Here is a 27,308-nt window from a genome sequence, read left to right as displayed (position 1 = left end):
AGCTACACAAGGGCTATCTGCATTAGTCACCACTAATTTAGCAGTATACAGCTAGAGGGAAGGCAGCTAGTCATCACCACCAACTAGGATACTCTTTTACAAATGAATAGTGGATTGAATGGCACATTATAATGCCTCCATGGATGAAAAGGTGAGCGTGTTTGGCAGGACAAGGATTCGAACCCATGACCCTCGGTTTATGAGTCGAGCACCCTAACCACCTTGCCATGATAGGCCAATACATCTAATTGTACCTTTCTGATTGTTGAGGATGTTAGTTAAACTTTCAAATGAAATGTTTTATAAACCAACATACAATTCTTTATATATTTCCACATATCACATTACTTTCATTTATCTGAAGACATGTTTATGAATAACCTTTTCCCATCAAATGTTTCTAATCTGTTTATTGTACACATCAAAACTGATAAAAAATAGGGAAAAAAATCAGTCAGGCTGAAAATCTTTGGAGGTTACAAGTTAACAACAAGCACAGCTGAGCCAATGGAGGTTACAAGTTAACAACAAGCACAGCTGAGCCCATGGAGGTTACAAGTTAACAACAAACACAGCTGAGCCCATGAAGGTTACAAGTTAACAACAAGCACAGCTGAGCCCATGGAGGTTACAAGTTAACAACAAGCACAGCTGAGCCAATGGAGGTTACAAGTTAACAACAAGCACAGCTGAGCCCATGGAGGTTACAAGTTAACAACAAACACAGCTGAGCCCATGGAGGTTACAAGTTAACAACAAACACAGCTGAGCCCATGGAGGTTACAAGTTAACAACAAACACAGCTGAGCCCATGGAGGTTACAAGTTAGCAACAAACACAGCTGAGCCCATGGAGGTTACAAGTTAACAACAAACACAGCTGAGCCCATGAGTCATGCCACATTTTACACTTTTTTTGCTGCTATTTGAAAGTTCACATATTACTACTCTTTATGAACCACAACCATCAGAATTTCTCCTCGTAACCACTATCAATCTCTCTCTTTTTCACCATCTGTGCATTTTCATCATCAACTTTAATCATTGAAACAAAAGCAACAACAATACATGTGCTAGTTCTAACATTGTGCCAATCTACTGAACAGACTCAAGCCTGATTTAGAGCTACTGGTCAAGCAGAGCAGGTTTTCAGATGTCACTTTTATCTAGGGCCTGTAACAAAGGTTTTGTGCTACATACATAAGAATTTTGTTTTTCATTAATGTCATGAAACTGCTAATCAGTAGGAAATTCTCAGGTTAAAAACAAACCAACCAGACCTTAATGTAAACCACTCATCGTTTCCATTTTGATGACCGAAAAGTTTAATGGTTAAATTTTGTTCAAAGTTATTTTAAAGCATTACGAAGAAAGACACCTCTCAGAAAATATTAATAACTTATGTATGCCCCTGTGAATTACAAGTTCAAGGTATTGAAACTTTTAACAACTGAAAAGAAATATTATAAACAGTAATTATTTTTTAAAATTATGAAGAAGTTAAGAGTTTGGAAACGGTTCGACATACACAATAAAACAAAGCAATGGTGTTCCTTGTCTTAATAATACTGAACTCAAAAACAAACTGAATACATTCTCACCTCCAAGAAAGATTCTCGACAAGGTAGGATACAATCAAGTAACCAGTCCTATTAAACCCGTGAGTGCAATGGACACCTACATCAAAAAGCAATATTTTATTTATTTTTACTATACATATGCTCACCTTGAAAAGCAAGACATATTAAAATTCTTCTCACTTCATATTCAAAATAAACATGATTTCTTAAAACTTTTATAAGGATTTAGTCTGTGGTGATGAATCACTAGTTGACAATGTTTCTTTAAAATTACACTGCCTAGTTTTGCGATTAAAAAAATAATTTCTACCGGACCTACAAAAAGAGTGGGACTGATGAATATTTAATGGTCAGATATTTTTTTTTCAACTCTTTCCATCTGTACTTAAATGAAAATAAGTTAACCCTGATGAAAACAGATCCATCTTTTAAAAATGCATGTGTCATATGGTTTCATATTTTTGTCTTTAATTGACTTTTTGAAACTACATACTTGTAATGGTTATTAAAAGCAAAATTAGAAAATTTTCTTTTGAGGAATCACTTTTAATTTATTGTCAAATTCAACCAGAGAAAGTTTTGTACAAGAAAAGGTGACTTCTTCAAAAATTAATTTTTCTGTGTCAAATTACGACTGTCCCATCAGAAACCATTACAAGATGATTAACCACAAGTTGACTTTACAACAATAATTTGGCTCGTTAAAGTGACACAAACTCAGAGTTTAAAAGAAATTAAAATATTCATAGTTTGATTTGATTTTAAAGTGTATTAAGCTTCTCTGAGTATTATGGTTAAATTATATGTGACTCTTGTTTCTCTGAATATGAAATTTAATTTCAAAATAGAAACTTTTATTTTTCAAGCTACAAAAACTTAAAAATTATATTTTTTTATCCATATAAATTTTGTGTCATACAAAAATGAATTGGCCATTTCTTTGTTAATTGATAACCATTATAATTGCTACAACAGGAAATGAACAAATATCTACATCGTCAAAAAATTCAGTTATTGTTAAACCTTTTGCACTTACCAATGATATCCAATGGGTTTTTGGAAATGAAATTGTGACAGACCTGAATGAATGTCTCAGTTTGTTCCACTGATGGAGTTTCCCCATGCCTGGTATACAAAAATAGAGAAAACTGTCAAACTTACAGTTGTTTACAATAAATTATAAATATCACCAATAATGCTTCTTTATTTCTTTCTGCAAGTGACATAATAACTTCTACTACCTGGAAAACAAAAACAGGAGGTTTTATTAAATCTTTACAAGCTCATATCCTGTAACTGGAAGATCTATGGTCTCAGCTGTCACTTGTTCCCATTCTCCAGGATGAAGGGTGATATTTTGTAAAGAGAAGAAAACAGTCATTGTAACTCTCTTACAACATACACAAAAGTGTTTAGACATAACCCTGCAGTAAATACCACACTGTTCTGAAACACAATGGCACAGTAAATATCAAACTGTTCTAAGAAACAACTCTGTAGTAAATACCACACTATTATGAGACACAACTCTACAATAAATACCAAACCTTTCTGAGGCATGACTCTCCAGTAAATACTATATCATTGTGAGACATGGCTCTCTAGTAAATACCACAGCTTACTGAGATACAGTGCCACAGTAAATACCATGCTGTTCTGAGACACAATGCTACAGTACATACCACACTGTTCTGAGACACAACTCCATAGTGAATAACAAACTGTTCTGTGGTACAAAACTACAATAAATACCACACTGTTCTGAAACACAACTCCATAATGAATACCAAACTGTTCTGAGATACAACACTACAGTAAATACCACACTATTCTGAGACACAACTCCATAGTGAGAACATCTTGTTCACAATAATCAACATGTGGTGTAATTTATGTGATCAAGTTAACCTTTAACCTTTTGGATAGAGAAGGACTGTAATCTACTTATGTAACATTAAATATTCAGATATACAAGCTGAAAGCAAATGGATGTTTAAAGAAGATACCTTTTAAACACTGTAAAAAAAATTACATAATCATGTATTAACAAAGCCATAACACATATAGGTACAAAAGTATTGAGTATTTAGAAAGTAATACTTCATCTCGTATCAGCTAATTATTATTACTTCCATAATTTGTCTGTATTTAAAGCATTATGGCTTACCCTGTGCATTGAAGCTTTAAATACTTGATCCCTTCGACTTCAATGTCTTTCTTGTCGTAGAAACGAGTGGTATTGGTCAAATCTATCCATAAGCCTAACTTTACCTGAAACAGTAAAGAAATAATTATTCAGTTGTTTTTATTTTTTTCAGTCATTATGAGGTGAACGAACACCACTTGATGTTTTTTTAATAAAATATTTTTGCTGGCTTCTTTTAAAAGAAGCAGTTAGTTGATGAAGTTTCCACATAGTTTTACATCAAACAGAAATTAATTCAAGATATAGCTGTTAAATACCATACCGATAACCATACTAAATGAATATGCTTCAATATACAATTCATGCAAATAAATGAAGAAAATTGGTCAAAGCCACATTTTTAGACTAGTATATTTGTATATATTAATTTCTTAAAGTAACAAAAACTTGAAACTTTTGTGAAACAGAGAGAAAGATTTTAATAAATATTAAAATAAGATATTTTTAACATTCTTCTGAGATTTATTGTAACATTTTTTAAACTATTCTATTTGTTGTAAAAGAAATTCACTTGGTAAGTGTCATAGTTCTTTAGTAGAATGTATTGTAATCACATATTCAATTTGTCACGTGAATTTCATTATTTCCAGTCCTAAAGCCTAAATGCAGAACTAGGACAAACACTAAAACTGACAATCATTAGACCCATCATTAAAAAACTTTGCTCACATTAAAATGTTAAAAGGGGAAGACTTTAGTTAGTAATAATATCAAAGTATATGGATGGCATTGTAGAAGTTATCTTCAACTAAGACAACTTTATTTTTCTAACAGTGCAGTTGGCTTTTGGAATGGGTTTCCTTTTGATGTTGTGGAAGCAGTGAGCAGTAAATTTAAGTGAATTTATGAGAAAGCTTGAGAGATATATGAATGATAAGGACTGTTTGTAAGATTTTGTTTTTAATTTATTAATTAATAGTTTTAGTTTAGTTTAGTTTACAAGATTGTACAGCTGAGATAGAACAATAGGTCCCATGTTGTACCAAAACATTGTCATGTTATAATCTTAAGAACTGTGAACAAGGGGAGAGACATACAATACAATTTGTTTGCACTAAATGGCACTATTATGTTAAGTTAATGATATCAATCAGCCAGAATCATAACTACAACTTTATGGATATAGATATATATAGAGAGAGGTCTAAATGATTTCTTGTGAGGGGGGACACTGATTTGCATAACAAGGTAGTAAAGAGAACCAGATAACTGTTGTTTAAGACTCATAATAGAGGCTCTAGTATGAGAGCCAAAACCTCACAAGTAAAAGCACTTTAATGTAAAGAAAATTCAGCGTATAATTCTACATACACAGAGAAAATTACTCACCTTATAGCTGGCAAGAAGTTTCAGAAACATAGTTGGTGTAAAACGACTGCTTTCAGGGACATATTCATCATAAGCTTCACTCAAAGGTGTCTTAAATGGCAAGAATTTTTCTAAAAAGTAAGAAAAATAGAAAATGACAAAGGTCAAAGGTCTATCACGTGGGAATTTTCAAATTCTTAAATTTTTGCTCTTTAAAAAAAATTGTGCTTACCTCACGTACAAATTTCAGAAATGACGAAAACAAAACATGAAATCTGCCTTCAACTTTCTATAGCTCTACCATAAAATTGTAATAAGCTACACACCTGTTACATTAAAATGTTCAAAGTGCTTGCCTGTTTTTGGAGAATGTTGACAAAAAATTACTTTTATGTACATATTTCAGATGTGTAAGCTTCCACACAGATTTGGTGTCATACATAAAAAAATTAGCCTTCAATTAAAAAACAGTAGTAACTTTTATAAAAGTCAACATAACCATAAAAATATTTTTGAATATAGAGGGCAACACTGAACTAGAATACCTGTGGATAGAGGCAGTGTACAGTATCAGAAATCTGGTAACCACAAGTATAATTGATTATATTAAGTCTTAGTAAAAATAAAGTTATGACATTTCTTCTGTTATAAATTAGCAAAGAGCTGGAAGTACATATATTTATCTTGCTTTAATTAATATGCATTATATGTACTAAAATGAAAATACATCTTATATGATCAAACACAAAAGTCACAACCTACAGAATGCATAAATACATTGTTTTTTTATATATATAACTGAATGTTGCAACAGTTTCTATTGTATGGCAGGTTCTTTTTCATTATTCAGTGAAAACAATGTAAAGTCAAGTCCATGTGATGGCTGAAAAAAGCATTGTATTTCTTCAACTTTAGCATACAAGACCAACAACCTGTGGCCTAAACTCACAAATAGAACCACTCACTAATGTGCAAGCTCTTTACTTCATGGACATACAAGTTTAAAATTTAAAGCACTAAACTGAATTACTGAATACCTAATTAATCTTATTAATCAACTCTTTATGGTTAACTCAGTGAATATTAAACTTGATACAAGTTAATTCCAGATAATCAGAAAATTTCTAAGCATAACATGTACACTATCATTACATCATGCCAAAATTCCCTCTATCAAACAATATAAAACATTTAAATTAAAACAGCAAAAAGGTTATCCACAGAAAAATTTAACGTACTTTGAAAATAGATGTATATTTACCTGCAATTAAAGCACCTTTACGAGGACAGTCTAACCACCGAGGTGGAGGTCCTAACTTTGTATTATTTTTCCTTTTGTGTTCAGACATTAAAAATTTTTGTCTTTTAATCACCTGGATGATCTGACAAAGTAATAAAATATTTATATCACTGATTATACCCAAAATGAACAAACATAAAAAACAAACAAATAAGTCATTTATAATTTATTTTTGTCACTTCTAGCAACACTTCTTTGTGATAAAATGCTTATTTCGTGATGACGAGAAAACCCACTTGTAGAGAAAAATATAAATGTAAAAATGCTGCCTGTTGAATGTTTAAAATCAATCACTCGTAAACATTCTTGTATATATTTTAAATTGACGATGACCGAAGAAGGTTGAAACGTTGTTTGCTTCTCTACATAGAGTTTTCTCTACCCATACCAGCCGTTTTAACAAATATAAAATGCTTATTTGTTCAAATGTTTTAATAAATTGTATTAGTTTTAACTGATACACATACCTTAAAGACTAAAATAACGATGGTCACTTGTGAAATTACAATTCCAACCTGGAAAATGCAAATGAAATTTTCAAGAATTTACAACAAATTTACATGCTGATAAATAATAAAAAAAGGTTTAGTGACATCACCAGAATAGTTACTAAATGAAGAAAATACCATTAAATATTTCAAGACTTTGGTGTATGAATATCTGCAGCTTGAGTATAGAAATCATGCAGAATACTGGAAGCCAAATGTGACATTGTGTGAGTGAAGAATGGTAAAATATTCATACGATATCTATGTAACATACAAAGTAATGTACCTGCAATTAAGTTGAAACATACGTCATAAATGTCATAAAATAACCACTATAAAAATAGGGATAGTAAAAAGTAGATCATTTGTTTCAATCATGTATTTTATAATCTTTCACCTTAATCTGTTTGCTGAAAATGATGATGTAGATTTCTATCACTTCTTATACTAATCTTATTACAGAAGCCAATCTTGAATGTTTAAAATCAATCATTTGTGAACATTCTTGTTCATATTTTAAATTGAATACGAATAACTTAACTATTAACAACAGTATATAATTTACCAAAAATAATTAACCTTTGTAGGTGGAAATGACATAAAATCTTGCATACCTTTACATGCGTGTTCTGGAACAGATGACGTTAATGGTTAGCATGTTGTGTACCATTAATAAATATGGCATTTGTGCATATTTTGTGGTTACATTTTCTGTTACCCAGAAACAAGTTTTTATTTCAAATAGAGACCTTGGCCTTGGGCACTTTAACTCCAAAATAATAACTCTGGTTAGTGTGTGGAAACCCAAATTCCATTTCTGAAACTGATGACACAACACTTAGAGTCAATAGAGTTATTCCTCATATCCAAGGTGATCATATGGGCTGTGATACACAAGTAAAATCAGCTGTTTAGAGCTCTAGTTACTAAGTTAAAAAGAGATATATATAGATGAATAAACAAGCAATATTGTTGCCATATTATCCCCCTACCTCCCAAACCTTTTTAAAATCAAACAAAAAGAAAATGAAATTATGAAAAAACAACTGAATTAACCACAGTACATCACAACACATGTACTATCAAATGCTAATAGCAGAAATGTTTGCTTACAGAATAAGCAAAATATTAAACCATTAGTATGTTGGATTCTTATGAATCTGGGGTAAATTTAAAATTTAGAAAACAATTAAAATAGAATAAAAAATACACCACTTCAACGATGTTTCACCATTGTTAACATGACATCATCAGGTATTTTGCATAATTATGCACAACTGCAGTTCAATAGAAGAGCTGGATAAGGAAGTATATTATCTGGAAAATGTTCTGGTGAAGCGGAGTGAATATCCTGTTAGTGTGATTAGAAAATACTTAAAACTGATAGGTTGACAATTGGAAGATCAGTCTTAACCAACATCAGTCTAACCACAACAGAGATATCCAACCTTTAACAGGAAGAGGGTCTTCTACCTTTACCTTTCTTGGGTGTAGGAAATAGTAGGGAAAAAAAGTCTCCATATGTATCACCCAGGTGGCACAGGGAATATATTATGGAAAAAGAATGATACCCGGCCATACACACACGAGGACTTATGTGGCTGGTCCAACTCTGACCATAACCATATTTATTCACCAGGAACCAACATCTGGAGGGGAGTAGGAAGGAGTGTGCCTCAGCCAAAAGGGCAAATTACATATTGGTGGTATGTATCATCCATCAGCATCTGGAATCATACATAAGATCCATGGCAGGAAAGGTGTCAATACCAATTACACTGGTAGAACACCACTCACTGCTTCACTCTCAACTGAATGGGATTAAGCACATTCAGGAGAAAGCCTTCATGGTCAATCTTCAAGTAGCTAAGAAGTGGTTGGTGGCAAGAACTCTCATATTCTATAATAATAAGATGCAAAAAAGCATGTTGAAAAGTCCAAAGGAATGTTGCAATAGAGATGGAGCAATAAAAACGATTACACCTTATTTCAAAAATGCAGACTGATCCAGTGGCATAGGATACATGGATCATCAGGGCTGAGCAAAATCCTCATCTGCTTTACTTTTATTAAGCTATGAGTGATGATCTGGGGCAAACATCCTTATGAACCAAAATACTAAGAGGAATACCTAGAAGCAGTCTTGTGGAGCATCCCATATCAACAGTGAGCATATTTCACACACAGGTCTTACAATATGGATTTCAAAATAAGCATACCTGGTCAGGCAACACTTGCTTCAAAACAGAATCTTAAGATCTGAAAAAGAACCCCTGCAAAGAAACAGGAGCACTTACCAACTCACAGAGAAGTCATGAAGCACAAAATGCTAGTGGAAAGAAGACAAAAACCTGTAGAACCAAAAATGACTAAGTGGTGAACATAACAAATTATGCTCTCCAACAGATGACAGAAATGAACAGTGTGGGAAATGGTAAGAAGTCAGATTTGTTGTAAAGAGACATAGAAATGACAAAAAATAACCAGTGAAATGGAAGATTAAACCAAGCAAAGAAACTGAAAAATCAAACCCATAAGGAAAATAACCAAACAGGTATAGGAACCATGAAAGAAAGCAGTGTGTGCTAAATAACAGCAGAGATCCATAAATAGGTAAGAGGAGACTAGCAGGGTCAGAATGGTCATAAAAGTGTGATACAAAAATAAAGGAGGTAGGTGTGAAGGCAGAATTACCCTCCTGCATGGCCAAAGTTTTGGGCAAGAAATATGAGCAGGAAAAGGACCATACAGGAACAGTGAACTCTGGTACAGTGGACATCAATTGCAAACATTTTCAATTGATGATGTCTTCCTGCTAACAGGGAGAGGTAAAATTATAACAAACTTGGGGAAGGGGGGGACCTGGTCATCTCTCACAAAATGAAATGTGACTATGAAGCACAGGCAGGAAGAGGAAACAGGCTTCTCAAACCTTCATCCCCATCTTCAGGCATACCCTTACATGGTGCAAGATGACAATCATCAAGTGACAAAGAAGACTGGATAAAGACAGGCATTACCAATAAAGCCTGTCCTGATGCCACTGAAGTGACAAGAAGATCAAATGTAGTAATCACAGAAGCAGGGGTAATTACAACACGGTATTGCAAGATCTTGATGAGTGGATTTAACCATGAAAAAGAAGTGAAGGTCTATATTCAAATCCAAAACAGTAAAACCTAGAAAAAAATACAAGGCTTTGAATAACATTCAAAACTTCAGTAAGAAAACTGACAGAACTATCCAATGAAACCAATCAGTATGATAACACATGCAAAAATATGTTCTAGCAATATAAATCCCAATTGAAAAGTGATTATAAGGTAAAGGAAAGAGAGGACATTAGCGATGGTAGCAGTTATGTCATATTCGTATTGGTGGAGAGTTGCTACATGATCATATGCAAGATAGCATGCAGATTCCTCACGTGAGAGTAGGTGAGAGTATCAAGGGGAGTGACAAACAAAAATTTGCACCTACAGAGGGCAGAATAAGTCGAGAAAAGCTATCTGTGGTAAGAGATTGTGTCGAAAACCAAAACATGTGGTAATAAATAGGAATTATTTGAATAAGGAAAATGTGACAGTAGAATCTCTCATAGGTATAGTTTAAATTATTGTGATACATTTAAATTGGTTCATGATACAAAGATTCTGGGGTAGAGTGTATTTCTCTTACTGAAAAAAAAACCCTGTACACTCCAAGTACCAGGTCACTACACAGAAAATGAGTTTAAACATTTAACCCTTAAACAGCAGAAATGTTACAGGTAGCAACATCAATTGATGATGGCCACTGTTTAATGGTTAAAGTTGGAAAATAATGGATAACTCTAGGTGTATTAAAGCTAGAAAGGAAGAAGCTTTTAGCCAGAAACAGACTTTGATGTTTCTTAAATGGGGTAAGATTTTGATGCAGGTGGTAAAAGAGCTTGAAGCTTATTGCTTGAATACACTTAATTTAAGAGTAAAGAAAAATACTTTAACCTTGAAAAGAAATAAATTTATCCAGTTAGTTTATTTAAAATAAGCATTACTGACAGTATAACTAATCTTGAGTGAAAAACTGGTTTTAGCTGCATTAAATCTGATCTTAAGTCCCACAAAAATGCAAATATATATATTTTTTGTAATTCCTCTTTTTCTTTCAGGACTCTCATATGGTCCTAAGCACACTACAGGGTGGGTCGTAAGACCCTACCCATCCATATATCTTATGTATCCAGTATATCTGTGTGCTGTCCCTCATTCTCGCTGCATAACATTATGCGACGCCACGTTCTGTGAGACATTTTCCTCAACGTAGCAGGGGTTATTGTTCCAAATGCCATGGTAACAGCTGCCTTCAACTCATCATTGGTATTATTGAATATAACATAACAACATATGGATGGGTAGAGACTTAGGGCCATCCTGTACATTTTCAACAGCCCCCAGGACATAATCCTTTTAATAAGAATTCAGTCAACTTATAATGAATAAAAATGACTTATCCCTCCTTCATTTCGTGATTCCTGTGAAAGACCTTAAAATCTCATAAATAATTATATATTTATTACTTCTTTAATAAGATGACTTCCTACCATCAGTACTGGTTGCAAATGCGAAGTATATTATTCAGTTCACTTGTACATAGAATCATAAACACAGATAATTTAAAGTAATAGCAAAACAAAAATGTTATGAATGTTGGAATTTATCAATACAGACATACATGACATGGTTTCTGTTCCCTAACCATGTATTTACACTTTCTCACTAAACCCTAATGATCTATTGTATATTTTTTAATCAGATTTTAACTTTTCCATCTTGTTTTAATTCTACAGTTGTACACCATTTCCAGTTTAAAGGGCATATTCTTTAGTATAATGGCTTTAAATCAAATTATTCATTTGCAATAAATATATCTGTGTTTTACTATTTATATTTCTTTTTCATCATAACAATGTTACCATAAAACCTTTCAGTGTACTTCACTCGAACGATTATTCTAACATCACACCACAAGTTATTAATGTTGTTGCTAGTTCAAATCGATACAGATGAAGACACATAATACTACTTTGAGAATTACAAATACATTTATTACTCTGTTGACAAAATTACATTCACATACTGATTTAAACATATCACAGGCATAAATATGATAAATACAGATTTAGACAATATTTTCCACAGTACCAAAATGATGTTTACTTCCTACTTACCCCAATCCTACAACCTAGCTCCTTGATACTGTACACTGATGGCATACTAAAAATTATGCAGAATACCCAGATTTAAATAATAAACCCCCAATTTGGGATGCCCACATACTTTAAATGACAGCCATATTCAACTACCAAAAATATGTGTACTTTAAATTATCCCTAACACCCAATAATAAGTATTATAAATAATAAACACCAATAATATTAATAAGAAAGCTCTTATAACTGATGATTAAATATACAATGTAAATAATTATGAAAACTGTACATGAATGGAACAAATGCACTTTTACAATGTGAAAAACAAAGCATGTGTGTGTATAAATTGATTCCTTACAAGATGTTAATACGGTTACAGGGAATTAGGATGTATTAGTAACAAAAAGCTATTACACTCTTTAAAACTTACAATGTTGCTGAATCCAGTTTACATGCCTTGGCTCATTTCTTTTTATTACATCTAGTTTTTCAGTTTTAATAGTTCTCTGTACTTATAGTGTTGATCTGATATTGTAGTTATAGATGTTTAATAGTTTCTTTTATCCTACAGACCTCAATTCAAATACATCTGTATCACTTCATTATTTGTTATAAGATATATATCATTTTTCAATTTGTTTTGAGGTGTCATACTGATTAATTTCATGCTAACTACTATTGTAGTAATTATCAAAAGAAAATTCTTTTGGTCATACGTATTAGAATACAATTTCTAACAAATACACGACTAATAGCCAACAGCTCTTATTAGTAGTGTATATGCATAGGATTACCCATAACTACGTCTAATGGCTTTTTCCATTTCATTTTATATATATTTATTCATTTACTGAATGATTTATTCAATTGCGAGTTTTGCAGTGACAGAAATAATAAAAAAATCTATTCGTGTAGACATCAGTTTCATGAAAACATATTTACTAGAGAAATTTGAAAATGATGGTGAATCGTTGTTTACAAACAATTCTAAATATGAATTATAACTTCAACCTTCAGCTCTGCTGATACAGTGGTAATGGTAAACTAAAGCAAAAATACCTTTAAAAAGTGTAAACAGTGAAAATGTGAGACTTCCTAATTACTACTTCTGTTAAATTATTATAGAATGATTTGTAAACAGTGTAATTACATTCGAGCCGTGTTTAAACGTTTGTGGGCTCAGAGTAAAACATTAACCAATTTACATACTTTATTTAAATATATGATGCAAATAAATTATTGTTTTTAAGCCTAAATATATAAATATTTAGCTTACGTTGATTCTACTCCATATTGCCTCCAAATGCACTACCCTGACATCTGTTATTACATTATCCTGAGATAAAATTAAAATAATATACTATAGCTAAATATGCATAAACATATTTCTATAAATTAGTCTGCAAGTACTGGCGTAAACATATTTTTATCCTTATATTATTTTGGTAGTGTATATATATATATATATATACACACACACACTATACATGTACATAAATTCCGTATTCTCATTTAGAAGTTACAAGAATTTCTACATTTGAGGGAGTTATTATAGAAACAGCATCGAAGATGCGATTTAACTAATTATACATAATTTTTGAGACAAAACAAGTTCCTCAAAAAAAATTTTTTATAAACATTTTTATGATGTGAAAAGTTACCTTCGCCAGGTGATTAAGACACTCTACTAATAATCTGTGAAACGCGGGTTCGAATCCCCATCACACCAAACAAGCTCGCCCTTTCAGCCGTGAGGACGTATAATGTTACAGTCAATCCCACTATTTGTTGGTAAAAGGGTAGTTCAAGAGTTGGCGACGGGTGGTGATATTTATTTAGTAATGCATGTAACTTATAATGTTAAATGTGTACTGTAAAAGTCCTACCTATTTTCTAAATATTTAGAAGATTCTCGTCTGTAAGAATCAACAATATATATTTCACGAAAGCACTAGAGTATCTTCGAATATTGTTATTAACTGAACTTTCAAGAACCTCTCCCTAATAGTTAATAAATCGACACGCCAAGAGACATTTTTATATTGTTGTTTAGCTACAGTTAATATACTATCAATCTCATAAGCTGTATCTGTGATAAACCCTTATTAATTGGAGAACTACAGATATTTGATCAGGAACGTTTATATATTTCGAACATTGCAAACCGTTTAACTTTAGTGAATTAACTTCGGACTTCAGTATTTCTATGAGGACATTAGATATTTTTGTCGGGAAAATCTCACGTGTGAAGAAACTACTTAGCTTCCTGTCCATTGAAGTGTATTTGTGTATCAACATGGAATTAATTTGCTCATCGAGAACCGTCGATGAAATTTTAGTTCCAAACCAGATAGACGGCTCAGTAATATTTGCAAGTTTGGAAAACTTTCGTATATAAATTATTATTTCTTATCATTATTTGTAATAACTGTTATTAAAAAATTATTGCTCTTTGTATATTAAAACATAGTTGTGTAAAGAAAGAAAATTGTGCGTATCAAGCTAGTTGGCAAATATAGTAAATCTCATACATATCCGCATTCAATTAACCCTAAATTTAAATCAACATTTCCGGCTATTTGAAATCGTAATAGTAAAATATTAATCGCATACTTGCCTGAGATAAATTATAATATCTATTAAGAAATGGAAATACTCTGGTAAATTTGTTGTTTTTTAATTTCGCAAAAAACTACATGAGGAATATCTGTGCTACCCGTCACTAATATAGTAGAGAAAGAGTCGAGAGAATGTCATCAACATCCACTGTCAGCTCTTGGACTACTCTTACCAACGAATAGCCATGTGATTTGGGCGCTCGACTCGCAAACTGAGGGTTGCGGATTCAAATCTCCATCCCACCAAACTTGATCGCCCTTTCAGCCGAAGGGACATTATAACGTAACAATAAATTCCATTAGTCATTAATGAAAGAGTAGACCGAGAGTTGGGGTAACATTTCTTACTGAACATGAAACATGAGATTCACTTGTAACAGCTACCATTACCCATGACTGGTCATTATTATTCAACATAAGGGTAGCCGTAACCTCTATATTCCAACCATCCTGCAGTGAAAAACACATATATCAAATGGATTTTAGTATAGACCAGTTTAAATAACACTTGACATAAAATAGAGAATCCCTGTCAGGCAATGAATTAATTCACAAGACTATATCTCTTGACCAAGACGCAGGCCTGGCATGGCTTGGTGATAAGGAAGCTCCACTGTAAGTCACGGATTCAAATCTTCCACACCAAACCTGTTCAGTATTTCACTCGTGGGAGCATTGTAATATCATGGTTAATTCTGCTAATTACTGGTAAAAGAGTAGCCCCAAATTTGGCGGTGGGTGGTATTAATTGTATGCCTTCTCTCTTGTCGTTGTTGTTTTGAATTAAGTACAAAGCTACACAATGAGCTATCTGTGCTCTGCCTACCACGGGTATTGAAACCCAGTTTTAAGCGTTGTAAGTCCTTAGACATACTGCTGAACCATTGGGGGCTTCTTTATTGTCTTTCACTGCTAAATTACGGACTTTCAGCTATGGGATGACGATAATTCTGGCAGTCATGCTGTTGGGTTAATATTAATTTCATAAACGATTACTATTAACTTCTGGTTACCTTACATCTGATTATCTGTTATAAGGTAAGTTTGTTTCCTTGAAGTTAAGCACAAAGCTACACAATGGCCTATACGTGCCATAGTAATTACACTAAACATTATTCAGTTTGTTGTTTTCATAGCTTTGCCAAAGATGAAATATACGTAATTCCAAAACGTTCCTAAAAAAAGGTTACAACTGCCGATATGGGCAGGTAGTTAGGGCGCTCGCCTCGTAATCTGAGGGTCGCGAGTTCGAATCCCCCTCAAACCAAACATGTTCGGCCTTTCAGCCGTGGGGCGCTATAATGTAACGATCAACCCCACTATTCGTTGGTAAAAGAGTCGCCCAAGAGTTGGTGGTGGGTGATGATGACTAGCCGCCTTCCCTCTAGTTTTACACTGCTAAATTAGGAACGACTAGCGCAGATAGCCCTTGTGTAGCTTTGCGCGAAATTCAAAAATAACCAACTACTGTTCATTATTAGAGTGTAAGCCAGTTTTCAATTCAGAAAACATTTTTTGAAAGTCTTGTACATTTTTGGAAAATTAACTTTAATTAATACATAAATTCGCTAATCTAAAACATTGATAATAATGTTTTCAACCTAAACTGTGCAAGAATTGATTGGTCAGATCAAAGATCTTTAAGGTTCAAGTATAGCTTTCTCTAATTTTGAACTACTGAAAAAAGCCAAACAGTCAGTAGCATTCACCGCTAGAGGGTTTTTTTTAGAGCGTTTAACCAAATAACAGGATTGACTCTCACTTTTATAACACACTCGTAATTAAAAATGTGAAACGTGTTCTTCAAGATTGCGACAGAAACCTTGAACCTTTCGATTCACAGCTCGGTACACTGGCCATTAGTTTACGCTTCAATCTAAGTATAATAATTATAACCCTGTGCAAGCATCATAGGTTTTTGTTGTTATTTTTAATTTAGCACAAAGCTACACAATGGGCTATCTATGCTCTGCCCGGTATCGAAAGTTGGTTTTTAGCGTTGTAAGTCCGCAGGCATACCGCTGAGCCACTGGGGGGCTCATCATAGGTTCAATTCCAACTCTATAAATAATAACGAAACCTATTAAAAGTCTATTAAAAAGTATGCTATTCCTTAATAGAATCAATTACCTTTTCTGTTTAGGTGTCACTGTGACAAAAAATCTTGCTTTCTATGTTTTTTAATATTTAAAATGTTTCAAAAACATGTTTTTAAATAATACTGTTTTATTGAGTGTCACGTAAAGCTTTACAACGGTTATATTCACTAGCACTCCTTAATTTTGAATAGATACTGTAGACTAGAAGGAAGGCAGCTAATTTAAACCACGCACCGCTAATTCATGGGTTACTTTAATTTAATAAAACGGTGGTATTTGACCATTACTCTTTTTACGCACCCACAGCCTCCAAACTGAGGAGCGTGATTTTGTTGTTTTGTCGGTAATGGGGCACGAAACATGGAACCTCGAATCTATAAACTGGCATTTTAAAATAAACATAGTGGGTAAAATAGCAGTTTCATAAAAACGATTGTGTTTTTGTCACATTGTAACGCCTGCACAATGACGAGATTCGAACCTGTGAACTGTAGGTTGCATATCAAGTGCCCTAACCACCAGGCCTAATAATGTTTCAATTCACCTTCTTGTGCTGTCAGACTTAGAAATTATGTATATTTGCACAACACTGTGCATCTAAATATAATTTTTGCCAAAATCACATTACTAGGTGCTTGTTTTTAATCAACGAACCGTATGGTTTTAATTAATTTAAAAAATATTGCAAAATAACTCTTGTTTGTTTCTTTGTTTTTTTTATACAAGAAAGCATTGTTAATATATGCATTACCTTTAATTACTAGAGGTTTGCTGATGGGTATTTTGCAAAATACACTGTAAAAGTTAAATTATAAATTAGCATAAACAGTGTTCCTCAAACACAGATTTATGTAAACTATTACATTTATTGTTGTAAAGATATAATAGTTTTAATTTGTTTTCTAGAAACAAAATTGCGTGCAGTTTCAATTCAAAAGTACTTTAATTTAAATATATTGTTTGCTTAATGTGTGCGTGGGAGTATTGGACAAACGTGAGCAAAAAATCGCGTATCAACAAATACGTATGTGTTCTATTTTGTTAATCCGCAGTGATTGTCTTGTCTGTTACTTAATTTGTGTTGTAACTCTTTTCCCCCCACCCCGGTGACTCAGCGCGAAGTCTCACAGCTTACAACATTAAAATTCAGTTTTCGATGCCCTTTAGTTGGCTGAGTATAAGTAGCTAATTTTTATAGCCGTTTGCTTAATAACGAATAATTTATTCGTTTGGTTTTAAAGAAATGCCACATTGGGCTATCTGCTGTGTGTCTGTAAATCCATCAACTTACCGTTGTTCCGCTGGGAGACATAACAAACAAATTATACACATTCAAACAGTAGAAGTGTATTACACAGAACACAAACCATATTGCTTTAACACAACTGTTTTGTACAGTGTAAATTAATTGATCGACATAATGGTTGCTCACTATTACAGGGATTTTCTAACCTATAATTTACTACTGTTTGAAAGGCTGAAGAAAAAAATAACAGCATGAAAGATATTCTTGATTATAAGTTATGACTATTTTATTTAAAAACATTTCTTCATTACACACTACTGTAAAAAAATCTGGTTTTACAAAGGTGACTTCTACTGCAGATAAACTGTACTCATAAAAGTGAATTCTCCTTTAGACATCACTGATAGGCGAGAAGAAAGGCAGCTAATCAAAATACCCCGCCGCTAATTTATGGTTCACATTAATGGAGAACGAAACACTAAACCTCTGTACCATGATTTGGTATTTTTAAATAAATATGATACGTAAAATAGCAATTTTGTAAAAACGATTATGGTTCTGTTTAGTTTTGATGAATTTCTCCCAAAGTTACACAAGAGATATCAAAGCTAGTCCTCTGTAATTTAGCAACAATAGACTAGAGGAAAGGCAGTTAGTTAACATCAGCCATTGCCAACTCTTGGATTACTATTTACCAATATATTTTATTTGTATGCTTTCATTCGAAAACATAGAAATAAAACATATAAAGGATAAAGTCCTTTCTAACAGTATCGACAAATTGTCTTTTTCTGGTTCCAACTGTATTATATAGGAATTACTCAACTTTTTTAAAAATTTAATTTCTTTTATTCCCTTTTATTAAAAACTTGTTTTTATTCGAGTGTCAGCGAAATATTTTTTTATATTATTAAAAACTTTATTTCCTCTGCTCTAGACACATACTATTATAAAATTAAATAGATTGCTTTCTACGCCCCCTAGCTTGAGTTTCGTCAAATTGACGCGTGGTTACAGAGTCGCCAAGGTAAGCTGCTTTGGTCTTCAAGTAGGTTGAAAACAATACTGTACAGTTGAATTATTTTTAATGGCTTGAAGGTGATTGTAGGAACCATTATATATGCCTGCCATATTTCATTTTCCTATTTGATATCTAAATGGAAGATATGTTGATGATGTGGCCAAAGTGTTTCACAATGTACAATCTTAGTTATATCCATACGTAGGTATTGCTCGTCAGAGTGGTTTGCGTCTCTCGGCGCTCGTATTATGAGAGGTTATTGATTTGATGGCAAATTAATTGTTAGTTGTGATTTAAATATGGATCTCTAATGAGATAAATTTACCTAAATCTGGTTTTAAATTATGACATGTTATTAATACTTGACAGGTAATAAAAAAACTATTTAAATCAGTTTTATTAGGCCAAATTATTGCCATAAGTTTATATTCCTGTTGCATGAAAAATGACCTAATATCATGAATAGGCCCAGTTTTAGAAAATAGGCGAAGTAGAAAACTGCCTATAATGGAAGAGTTAAGAAAAGGTTTTATTAATTTTACGTTCAGTATAATCGACTATCTAACGCTTGCTGTAGATGCTTTGGGGTCCTTTACATGCCTGTGAACTGTGATAATAAACACAGATATTTTAAGGTAATGAATTTAAATATTATACTTTATAGTAAATTTAAGAAACTACGTATTAAATAAGTGATTCATACCTTTGTAGATAAAGGGAGAAAATTCAAGTTCCTCTAAAGCTAAATAGTTCGAAATAAGACACGGATATGCCTGTTGAAGTGAATTTTGTTACCATAACAGTACATGTAGTAATACTAATAACAACATTTATTTTTCTGTATTTGATTTTTGTATTTTTTCTTTACAGTTCGTTCAGAAGTTTTCAATCAAAATACAAAATCGTGATTGATAATCTTTAGTAAAGCTTCATAGTTTCGGTTATGGTTTATGTTATAGTGGAACGCTCCAGAAGAAACTGTGAAACGAAACACTGAGTGTCTGTCTGTTCTGTTGTTAAGCGCAAAGATACCCAATGAGCTACCTGCGGTGTGACTACTGCAGGTATCGAAACCCAATTATTATTATTATACGCCTTCAGATTTACCGCTGAGCCACTGGGGTGGGGATATGTATAACTGTACAATAAATTTAACATCAGTTGTTTCAAAGCTTACACCCACAAGTACAACATATTTATGCTTCGTTCAAACAGTGCTGTTAAGCATTAAATAACTAGTACATATTAAAAATTGGAATCATTTAGGGTGTATCTGTAGTACACATTGACCGATGTCCATCTGTGGTGTATATTTGTGGAAATTAGTGACGTAAAAGTCTTGCTTGGGTAAATAAAACGTTAAATTCTGAACAGCGTAACCTAATACGAAACGTAAGAATCGGTGTTAGTTGGATTTCGGGCAAGAACTGTACGAGGGCTATCTGGACTCACCGTCCCTACTTTTAAAGTTATAGATAAGAAAATGACAACTGGTCAGTAAGACCCACCGTCAGCTTTTGGGTTAGCGTATCATTCAAAGTGACCTCTGACCTTATAGACATCCCCAATTGAAACTAAATGAAAATGTAAAAAAAAATATAATAAAACAAAGTCTTATATGCGAAAACCCTTTTTTAAATGGTAAAAATTCACTCTTTATATTCATATTACTCTGTCGTTTTACTCCACTGTGTTCGTAGATGTTTCATGACATTAATCTTTTTTCAACATGTATTAAGTAGATATATTGATATGATATAAAGTACTGTATGAAAATGTTTTCTCCTAATATCTTGTTCGCGAAAACTTAGAAAATGTAGATTTAACATAATGAAAACTGATGAGGGAATTCTAACGTTTATTATTTAGTTGCAGGTTAAATTTGTTTTTTAGACACAGCACTATAAAAGGTCAAATTATTTTATTAAAACTGTAATTTACATGAAATTCTTCTATAGTTAGAGTTCTAAAACATAATAAAATGCGTTTTTAAAAATAATCTCATTTGTTCCCACTCTGCATAAAATGTAAACATCCATCATTTTATGTTATTTTTGTTCTTGTTTGTTTTGAATTTCGCGCAAAGCTACACGAGGGCTATCTGCGCTAGCCGTCCCTAATTTAGCACTGTAAGACTAGAGGGAAGGCAGTTAGTTATCGCCACCCACCGCCAACTGTTGGGCTACTCTTTTACAAACAAATAGTGGAATTGGCCTTAACATTATAACGCCTCCAAGGCTGAAAGGGTGAGCATATTTGGTGTGACGGGAATTTGAACCCGCGCACCTCGGATTACGAGTCAAGTGCCTTAACCACCCGACAGTGGCGGGCCTGTTTTTGTTCTTGATCCGAAGTGTTGTTGTTTTTTTAATATATTTTAATGAAACACTAACTTTCGATCGCTGATCTTGCTAGTTAGCTATCCTCTGTGTACAAGTTTTAGAAAAAGCATGACTGTACAAAACGTACTTGCTGTTCCAATAAGAGTGTCTTTTCTTGTGAGCGAAGTTGGTGTCTACAAGAGGTGAGTGAAAACACAAAATTATTGCCCAAACTATTGAAATTAAAATATTTCAATACCTCGCAACTCCGTGTGGGAAGTATTATAACGAGCACATTCGCTTATAAGTAGATAAATAAAACTATTTATAATCTTGTACTCCAAATACGTATAGCGTTTGTTTGTTTGTTTTTTGAATTTCGCACAAAGCTACTCGAGGGCTATCTGTGCTAGCCGTCCCTAATTTAGCAGTGTAAGACAAGAGGGAAGGCAGCTAGTCATCACCACCCACCACCAACTCTTGGGCTACTCTTTTACCAACGAATAGTGGGATTGACCGTCACATTATAACGCCCCCGCGGCTGAAAGAGCAAGCATGTTTGGCGCGATGGGGATGCGCATCCGCGACGTTCAGATTATGAGTCGCACGCCCCAACACGCTTGGCCATGCCGGGCCATTACGCATAGCGACACTTCGAAGTAAGAAATAGGTATACATAGGTATGGTCCAGATCCGACATCAGTCATAGTTAATACCAGCAATTACAAATCCGTAACTAAAAACAATAAAAAGGAAACTGAACTATTTATGTCAAACAAAAAACCAATATGATGGGTTTGTTTGTTTACAATGTTTGCGCAAAGCAGTGCAAATATACTTGTAAAAATTCCCGACATACTGTGATGTGTTTAACTGCGGCATAGTGGCTGGCAGAATGGCTTTGAGTTTGTTTTTTGTTTAAATGTTAAATACAAACTTTTAGCTCATAACTCCACCATCTCTTGACCGATTTGAGATCTAAGTACAGTTTTGGACTCGGGAAATCAACCTTATACGATTGATGCATTTGGCCACGCTCAAGGTCTCATATATTGATAACCTCATTGTGTTTGAAAGAATTTCAATTTGAAGCTAGGCTGGCAGATATCCTGATTAATAATAAAATCGAATCGGGCACACGCGCACCCCGCGATCGGTATTACTGGGGCTAAAAATTATAGCTAATAAAAAAAAGAATTTGTTTGTTTGTTTTGGAATTTCGCTACTCGAGGGCTACCTGCGCTAGCCGTCTCTAATTTAGCAGTGTAAGACCAGAGGGAAGGCAACTAGTCATCACCACCCACCGCCAACTCTTGGACTACTCTTTTGCCAACGAATAATGGGATTGACTGTAACATTATAACGCCCCCACGGCTGAAAGGGCGAGCATGTTTGGTGCGACGGGGATTCGAACTAGACTACGAGTCGAACACTGTAATTCACCTGGCCATGCCGGGCATAATAAAAAAGAGAGGGAAAGAGAAAAAAAATGTTAATTTACTCTAATTCTGCCTAAAATAATTTCAAATGTCGAGGTTATTGAGAATTTCATATTGTTTAATTTCTTTTTGGCGTAGAATTTTCTGCAAACACATAAGGTAAGTGTGAGGAATTTCGTTGTTTTTATTGTTGTTATTTCTAAGTTTCGTATATTTTCTCTGTATATATAACAGGTATTTTATTTATATTAACGTTTCTTCAAGACCACGTGACAACCTGAAGGCTTCACTGCCCGATGTCTTGTAACTGTGATGTTTGGTGGCCAATTTCGTTTTCGAAGAAAACAGGTTTTCGGTATACTTATCATCGTTGGACTAATGTTTTTGATCTATCAGTTTTGGCTAAGTGTTGAACTCTCGAGAAAACGCCAGCGAGAAAGGGGATTCAGGTTAAATATGAATCCATACCAAAAAGCTGATGCTGTGCTTTGAGGCTACGAGTTAAAAGAACTAACAAACAATTCATCCAGACAACAAATAAATCGAAATAAAAGATTTATTGTCCTAGAAGAGGGTTTTCTAACATTTATAGCTTAGTTTAATTTAGTGACATTGATTTATTCAACAAAATGAATGTTGTTGTTGTTTTTTTCGGATATATTTTACAATTATTAGATTTAGCCCTGAAGCCTACGGAATGAGATGTAAATCAAGAAATATTCAGTGCAGTTGATTATCTATATATGTATTTATATTTTCACACGAATTGAACAGTAATCAGTACTAGTGTGTTCTATATGAGTGGATTGATTCTAATATTTGAAGTGCTCACTTGAATTGCTGTTATGAAATTGTAGAACAGACAGATAATTACGTTGTTATATATAGTTGTTCTTGTTAACATAAAATTTATCTACATGAAGTGGTCATCGTGTTATTCTAACCCGCCTCTTTCAAAAGTGGTCATCTTTCAGTAAATATACATGAGTTATCACAATACTTCCTTCTCGGAACCAATATATATAGCATGTATGTCATAACAGTATCGTGAACATATATAAATATTACGTATAAGTCAAGTCAAGAATACTTTGATATATTTTCGTCTTTGCTAGGTGTTATGTATATACCTCATTCGCTTCTTTTATTTAATTTCACGCGAAGCCTCTCGAGGGCTATCTGCGTTAGCCGTCCTGAATTTTCAAGTGATAAACTAGAGGGAAGGTAACTAGTCAACGCCACCCACCGCCAACTCTTGGGCTACTCTTTATCAACGATTAACCGTCATACTTAAAGGGCGAGCGGATTCGATTCCGAGACCCCAGCGTCCTAAGGACTAAACCATGCCAGGCCTCTGGATCTTACAATGACTGAAATATTTGGAAGGCCAACTCATGAATAATGACTAATTACTATTAACAGACAACGATTCTTTTATTGGGTTGAGGAATAATTCGTGAGCGTTTTTTCAAGTTAAAAAAATATATTCATAAATGAAATGAAATGCTTTCGCAAAATATTTCATGCCATTTGGTAGATAATTTTTTTGCTCTAATAGATGGTGTGTTTGATTTTCATATGTCTTTAATTTTTGCTTTCATTTTCAGCTCATTAAATGGAATGTCAAGTGGACAAAATCGAGCATTTTCGACACCATCTGCTTTTCGCATTTAATTTCTTGCAATTTCGTTTAAAACAATGCATACTATATACCTAGGTATTACATGAAATAAAGTATCATAATAAATGTTTTGGGTGTAATGTGTTCATGCATTGAAGTATTGTATAGTCTTGCATGTAATGCTTGAATGAAATTATTTAAAATCGCTCACGAATTATTCCTCAACCTAATATTAAAAATAATATTAAAATCATTATCTAACTGCCACTTCATGATTTTTCTAAGGTAAGATTTTTGGTAAGGATTCAGTTTTACGACTTCCAAGTCATGTTTTGGTACCTTGTTTGTTTAAAACAGCAAAGTCTTTGACATGAAAAATATTCACTTCAAAAAACAAACAAACATAAAAAGCCCTGCACCTGTTAACTTATTATACTTTTCATAATTACAAATATTAAGTACAGGTGGCGAAACATTCCTCCTTTTCAGTGTTTGTTTTTGAAATTATAAAGAGCTTTTGACGTTAACTGTTAAAATTTCAGTTGGCTGTAAATCAAGTTGGCATACTAAATCTATCATTTCTGTGGTTGAAAATATCTTAAAATTGTTTTCTTAATTTTATCTTGTTTGAATACGTATAAGCATTGAGCTGTTGAAATTTAACTCAATATTTCATTGTTGTTTCTGTATGCAAGTACAATTTTACATATGATGTCTAGGTGGCCTTTGTAAATAAATAGTCGTTTCTAGTCATTATTTCAAAAATATTCGAGTTTTTTTAATATGTGTCTCTATTATTGTGTGTGTGTGTGTATTTTCTTATAGAAGAGCCACAGTGGACTATCTGCTGAGTCCACCTAGGGGAATCAAACCACTGATTTTAGCGTTGTAAATCCGAAGACTTAACGCTGTACCAGCGGGGCACGTTATCGTGTGATTGTCGCTTATACTTTCAAATCTTGTCCGTGAAAATTCGTGTCTTTCAATTGTCTTTAGCCAAATTATTGATTATTGTCTATCGTGATACGTTATAAAATACATATATGAGCAGTGCCACAACAAAAATACACATATACATAAAATATCTGTATATGAATGTGTGTATATAAATGATTACAAAACATGATATATATACGTTTCTGCTTCCTCGCTTTCTTGGAAGTTAATTTGAAATTTATAATAAACTGATAATGTGTAAAGGACATTTACCCTCCTTTTAAAACTTTTCTGAGACTAAAGGTCTCAGAACCTTAATTTCATTGTCTCGTTTTACCATCTTGATCATGTGATACGTGTTTATAATGTTTATAAGTTATTGGTAATTCAATATGTAAATTACATGTAAGAGATTTTTCTCGTCCAGGCAATGTTCTATTATACACTTCTTTCACGAAACAATCACCAAAACATTTTTTGTAAATATAATCCATTAAAAGAAAAACGAAAATGCGAACCAATACAATTATATACCGTATATTTTCAAGGCTATCTTCAGGGAAAAAATATTTTTCACAGTTGTCATTTATTTATTTGTTCAACATCAGCGTAATCTTTTATTATTCTTTAGAATACTTCAAAAATAGTGTCTATAATAAAATAAAATATGGTTTCATACATTTACATCAAAACATTGTTCATTCTTTATTAAAAACTTTCAAAATCTTTTTTTGTATCACTGAAAACAAGTTCTGAAAGTTCACTCTCACTTGACCTCAACCAATATCATCTTTGGTGCCATTAAGACAATTGTGTATATCACATTTTGTTAATACCTTTATTATAGTTTACACACTTTGGGGAAGGAAAGAAGGTTTGGTACTTTTAAACATTAAGGAAACAAAAAAACTGCTGACTCACCATATGGAGGCATAAAATGTTTGACGTTTGGTTTGTAGGACGCAGGGGGGTTTTGAGACCCTTTTTTTTGGAAAAAATGTGTCTTATACACCAAAAAATACAGTATATAATAAAAAAGTACAATTGAAAGTAAAGAATAGTGTATAAAAACACGTCAGCCACACCATATCTTATGTCCAGTGCCGACGAGACCTTTCATTCAATGATACCAGGGCTTTTCAAGCCGGGTGGGATACGACAGAAATACTAATGGATGAGACAGTATTCATATTAACAAAGCGATTGACAACAACATTTACAGTTGGAACTGAGCTGAATTGCTGAAGTGTAATTTTTCGTCAATTTATGTCACAATACATCAGGATTAGGGAAAGGGTTTTTAAGACTATATTATTTCTTCGTTTTAACACCACATGTTATTAAATTTTTTTTTCCAAAATTAATCTGCTTGATATTCAGAATAACTGGTCGACCAGCAAACTAGTACCCTTGATGTCAGATAATTTGGACATGTATTGGTATAAGAGAATTAATCTGCTTGATATTCAGAATAACTGGTCGACCAGCAAACTAGTACCCTTGATGTCAGATAATTTGGACATGTATTGGTATAGGAGAATTAATCTGCTTGATATTCAGAATAACTGGTCGACCAGCAAACTAGTACCCTTGATGTCAGATAATTTGAACATGTATTGGTATAGGAGAATTAATCTGCTTGATATTCAGAATAATTGTTCGACCAGCAAACTAGTACCCTTGATGCTAGATAATTTGAACATGTATTGGTATAGGAGAATTATTATGTTTCCCGTTTTAAAACGCTGTAGTAGTTCACTTGAATTATTGCTGATCTTTTACAAGAAACATACTTATTTAAAAACATCTTGTTATCTGGGGACATTTAGACGTAGGTAATTAAAAGATAGGTTCAATACTCGACACTCAGAATGTAGGTCCTATCTCAACACCCTGGTGCAGTTATTCCTAAATAACATAAACCCAGTTTCAATT

General features: G+C 33.2%; 1 protein-coding gene and 1 long non-coding RNA gene across 7 annotated transcripts in view; one reads left to right on the top strand and one right to left on the bottom strand.

Moving 5' to 3' along the window:
• mRNA-cap (RNA guanylyltransferase and 5'-phosphatase mRNA capping enzyme) overlaps positions 1–13,469 on the bottom strand; it is a 43,982-nt gene extending 30,513 nt beyond the window's left edge. The window contains exons 1-6 of one of the 2 annotated variants that reach the window (XM_076493501.1): positions 13,349–13,469; positions 6,355–6,475; positions 5,115–5,224; positions 3,747–3,850; positions 2,616–2,704; positions 1,601–1,676 (exon numbers count right to left, since the gene is read on the bottom strand). In XM_076493501.1, the coding sequence (XP_076349616.1) occupies positions 1,601–1,676; positions 2,616–2,704; positions 3,747–3,850; positions 5,115–5,224; positions 6,355–6,442 (467 nt within the window). In that variant the 5' untranslated portion in view covers positions 6,443–6,475; positions 13,349–13,469. Of the gene's footprint in view, positions 1–1,600; positions 1,677–2,615; positions 2,705–3,746; positions 3,851–5,114; positions 5,225–6,354; positions 6,476–6,860; positions 6,885–13,348 lie in introns of those variants that run through there. The other variant, XM_076493502.1, reaches the window with a different exon arrangement.
• Positions 13,470–19,009: 5,540 nt separating this feature from the next.
• Positions 19,010–25,204, top strand: LOC143246568 (uncharacterized). 5 transcript variants are annotated; one of them, XR_013026040.1, is made up of 3 exons: positions 19,021–19,062; positions 19,927–20,120; positions 23,081–25,204. It is a non-coding gene; the product is annotated as an uncharacterized LOC143246568 (long non-coding RNA). The 5 variants fall into 5 exon arrangements; XR_013026039.1 differs by lacking the exon at positions 19,021–19,062 and adding an exon at positions 19,090–19,691; XR_013026041.1 differs by lacking the exon at positions 19,927–20,120 and having other exon boundaries at positions 19,010–19,062.
• The last annotated feature ends 2,104 nt before the right edge of the window (positions 25,205–27,308 follow it).

Source organism: Tachypleus tridentatus, chromosome 3 (genome assembly GCF_004210375.1).
Source record: "Tachypleus tridentatus isolate NWPU-2018 chromosome 3, ASM421037v1, whole genome shotgun sequence".
In the NCBI taxonomy this organism is placed as follows: Eukaryota; Metazoa; Arthropoda; class Merostomata; order Xiphosura; family Limulidae; genus Tachypleus; species Tachypleus tridentatus.
Note: the sequence above shows the minus strand (reverse complement) of the source record. Positions and strands in the feature narration are given on the sequence as shown.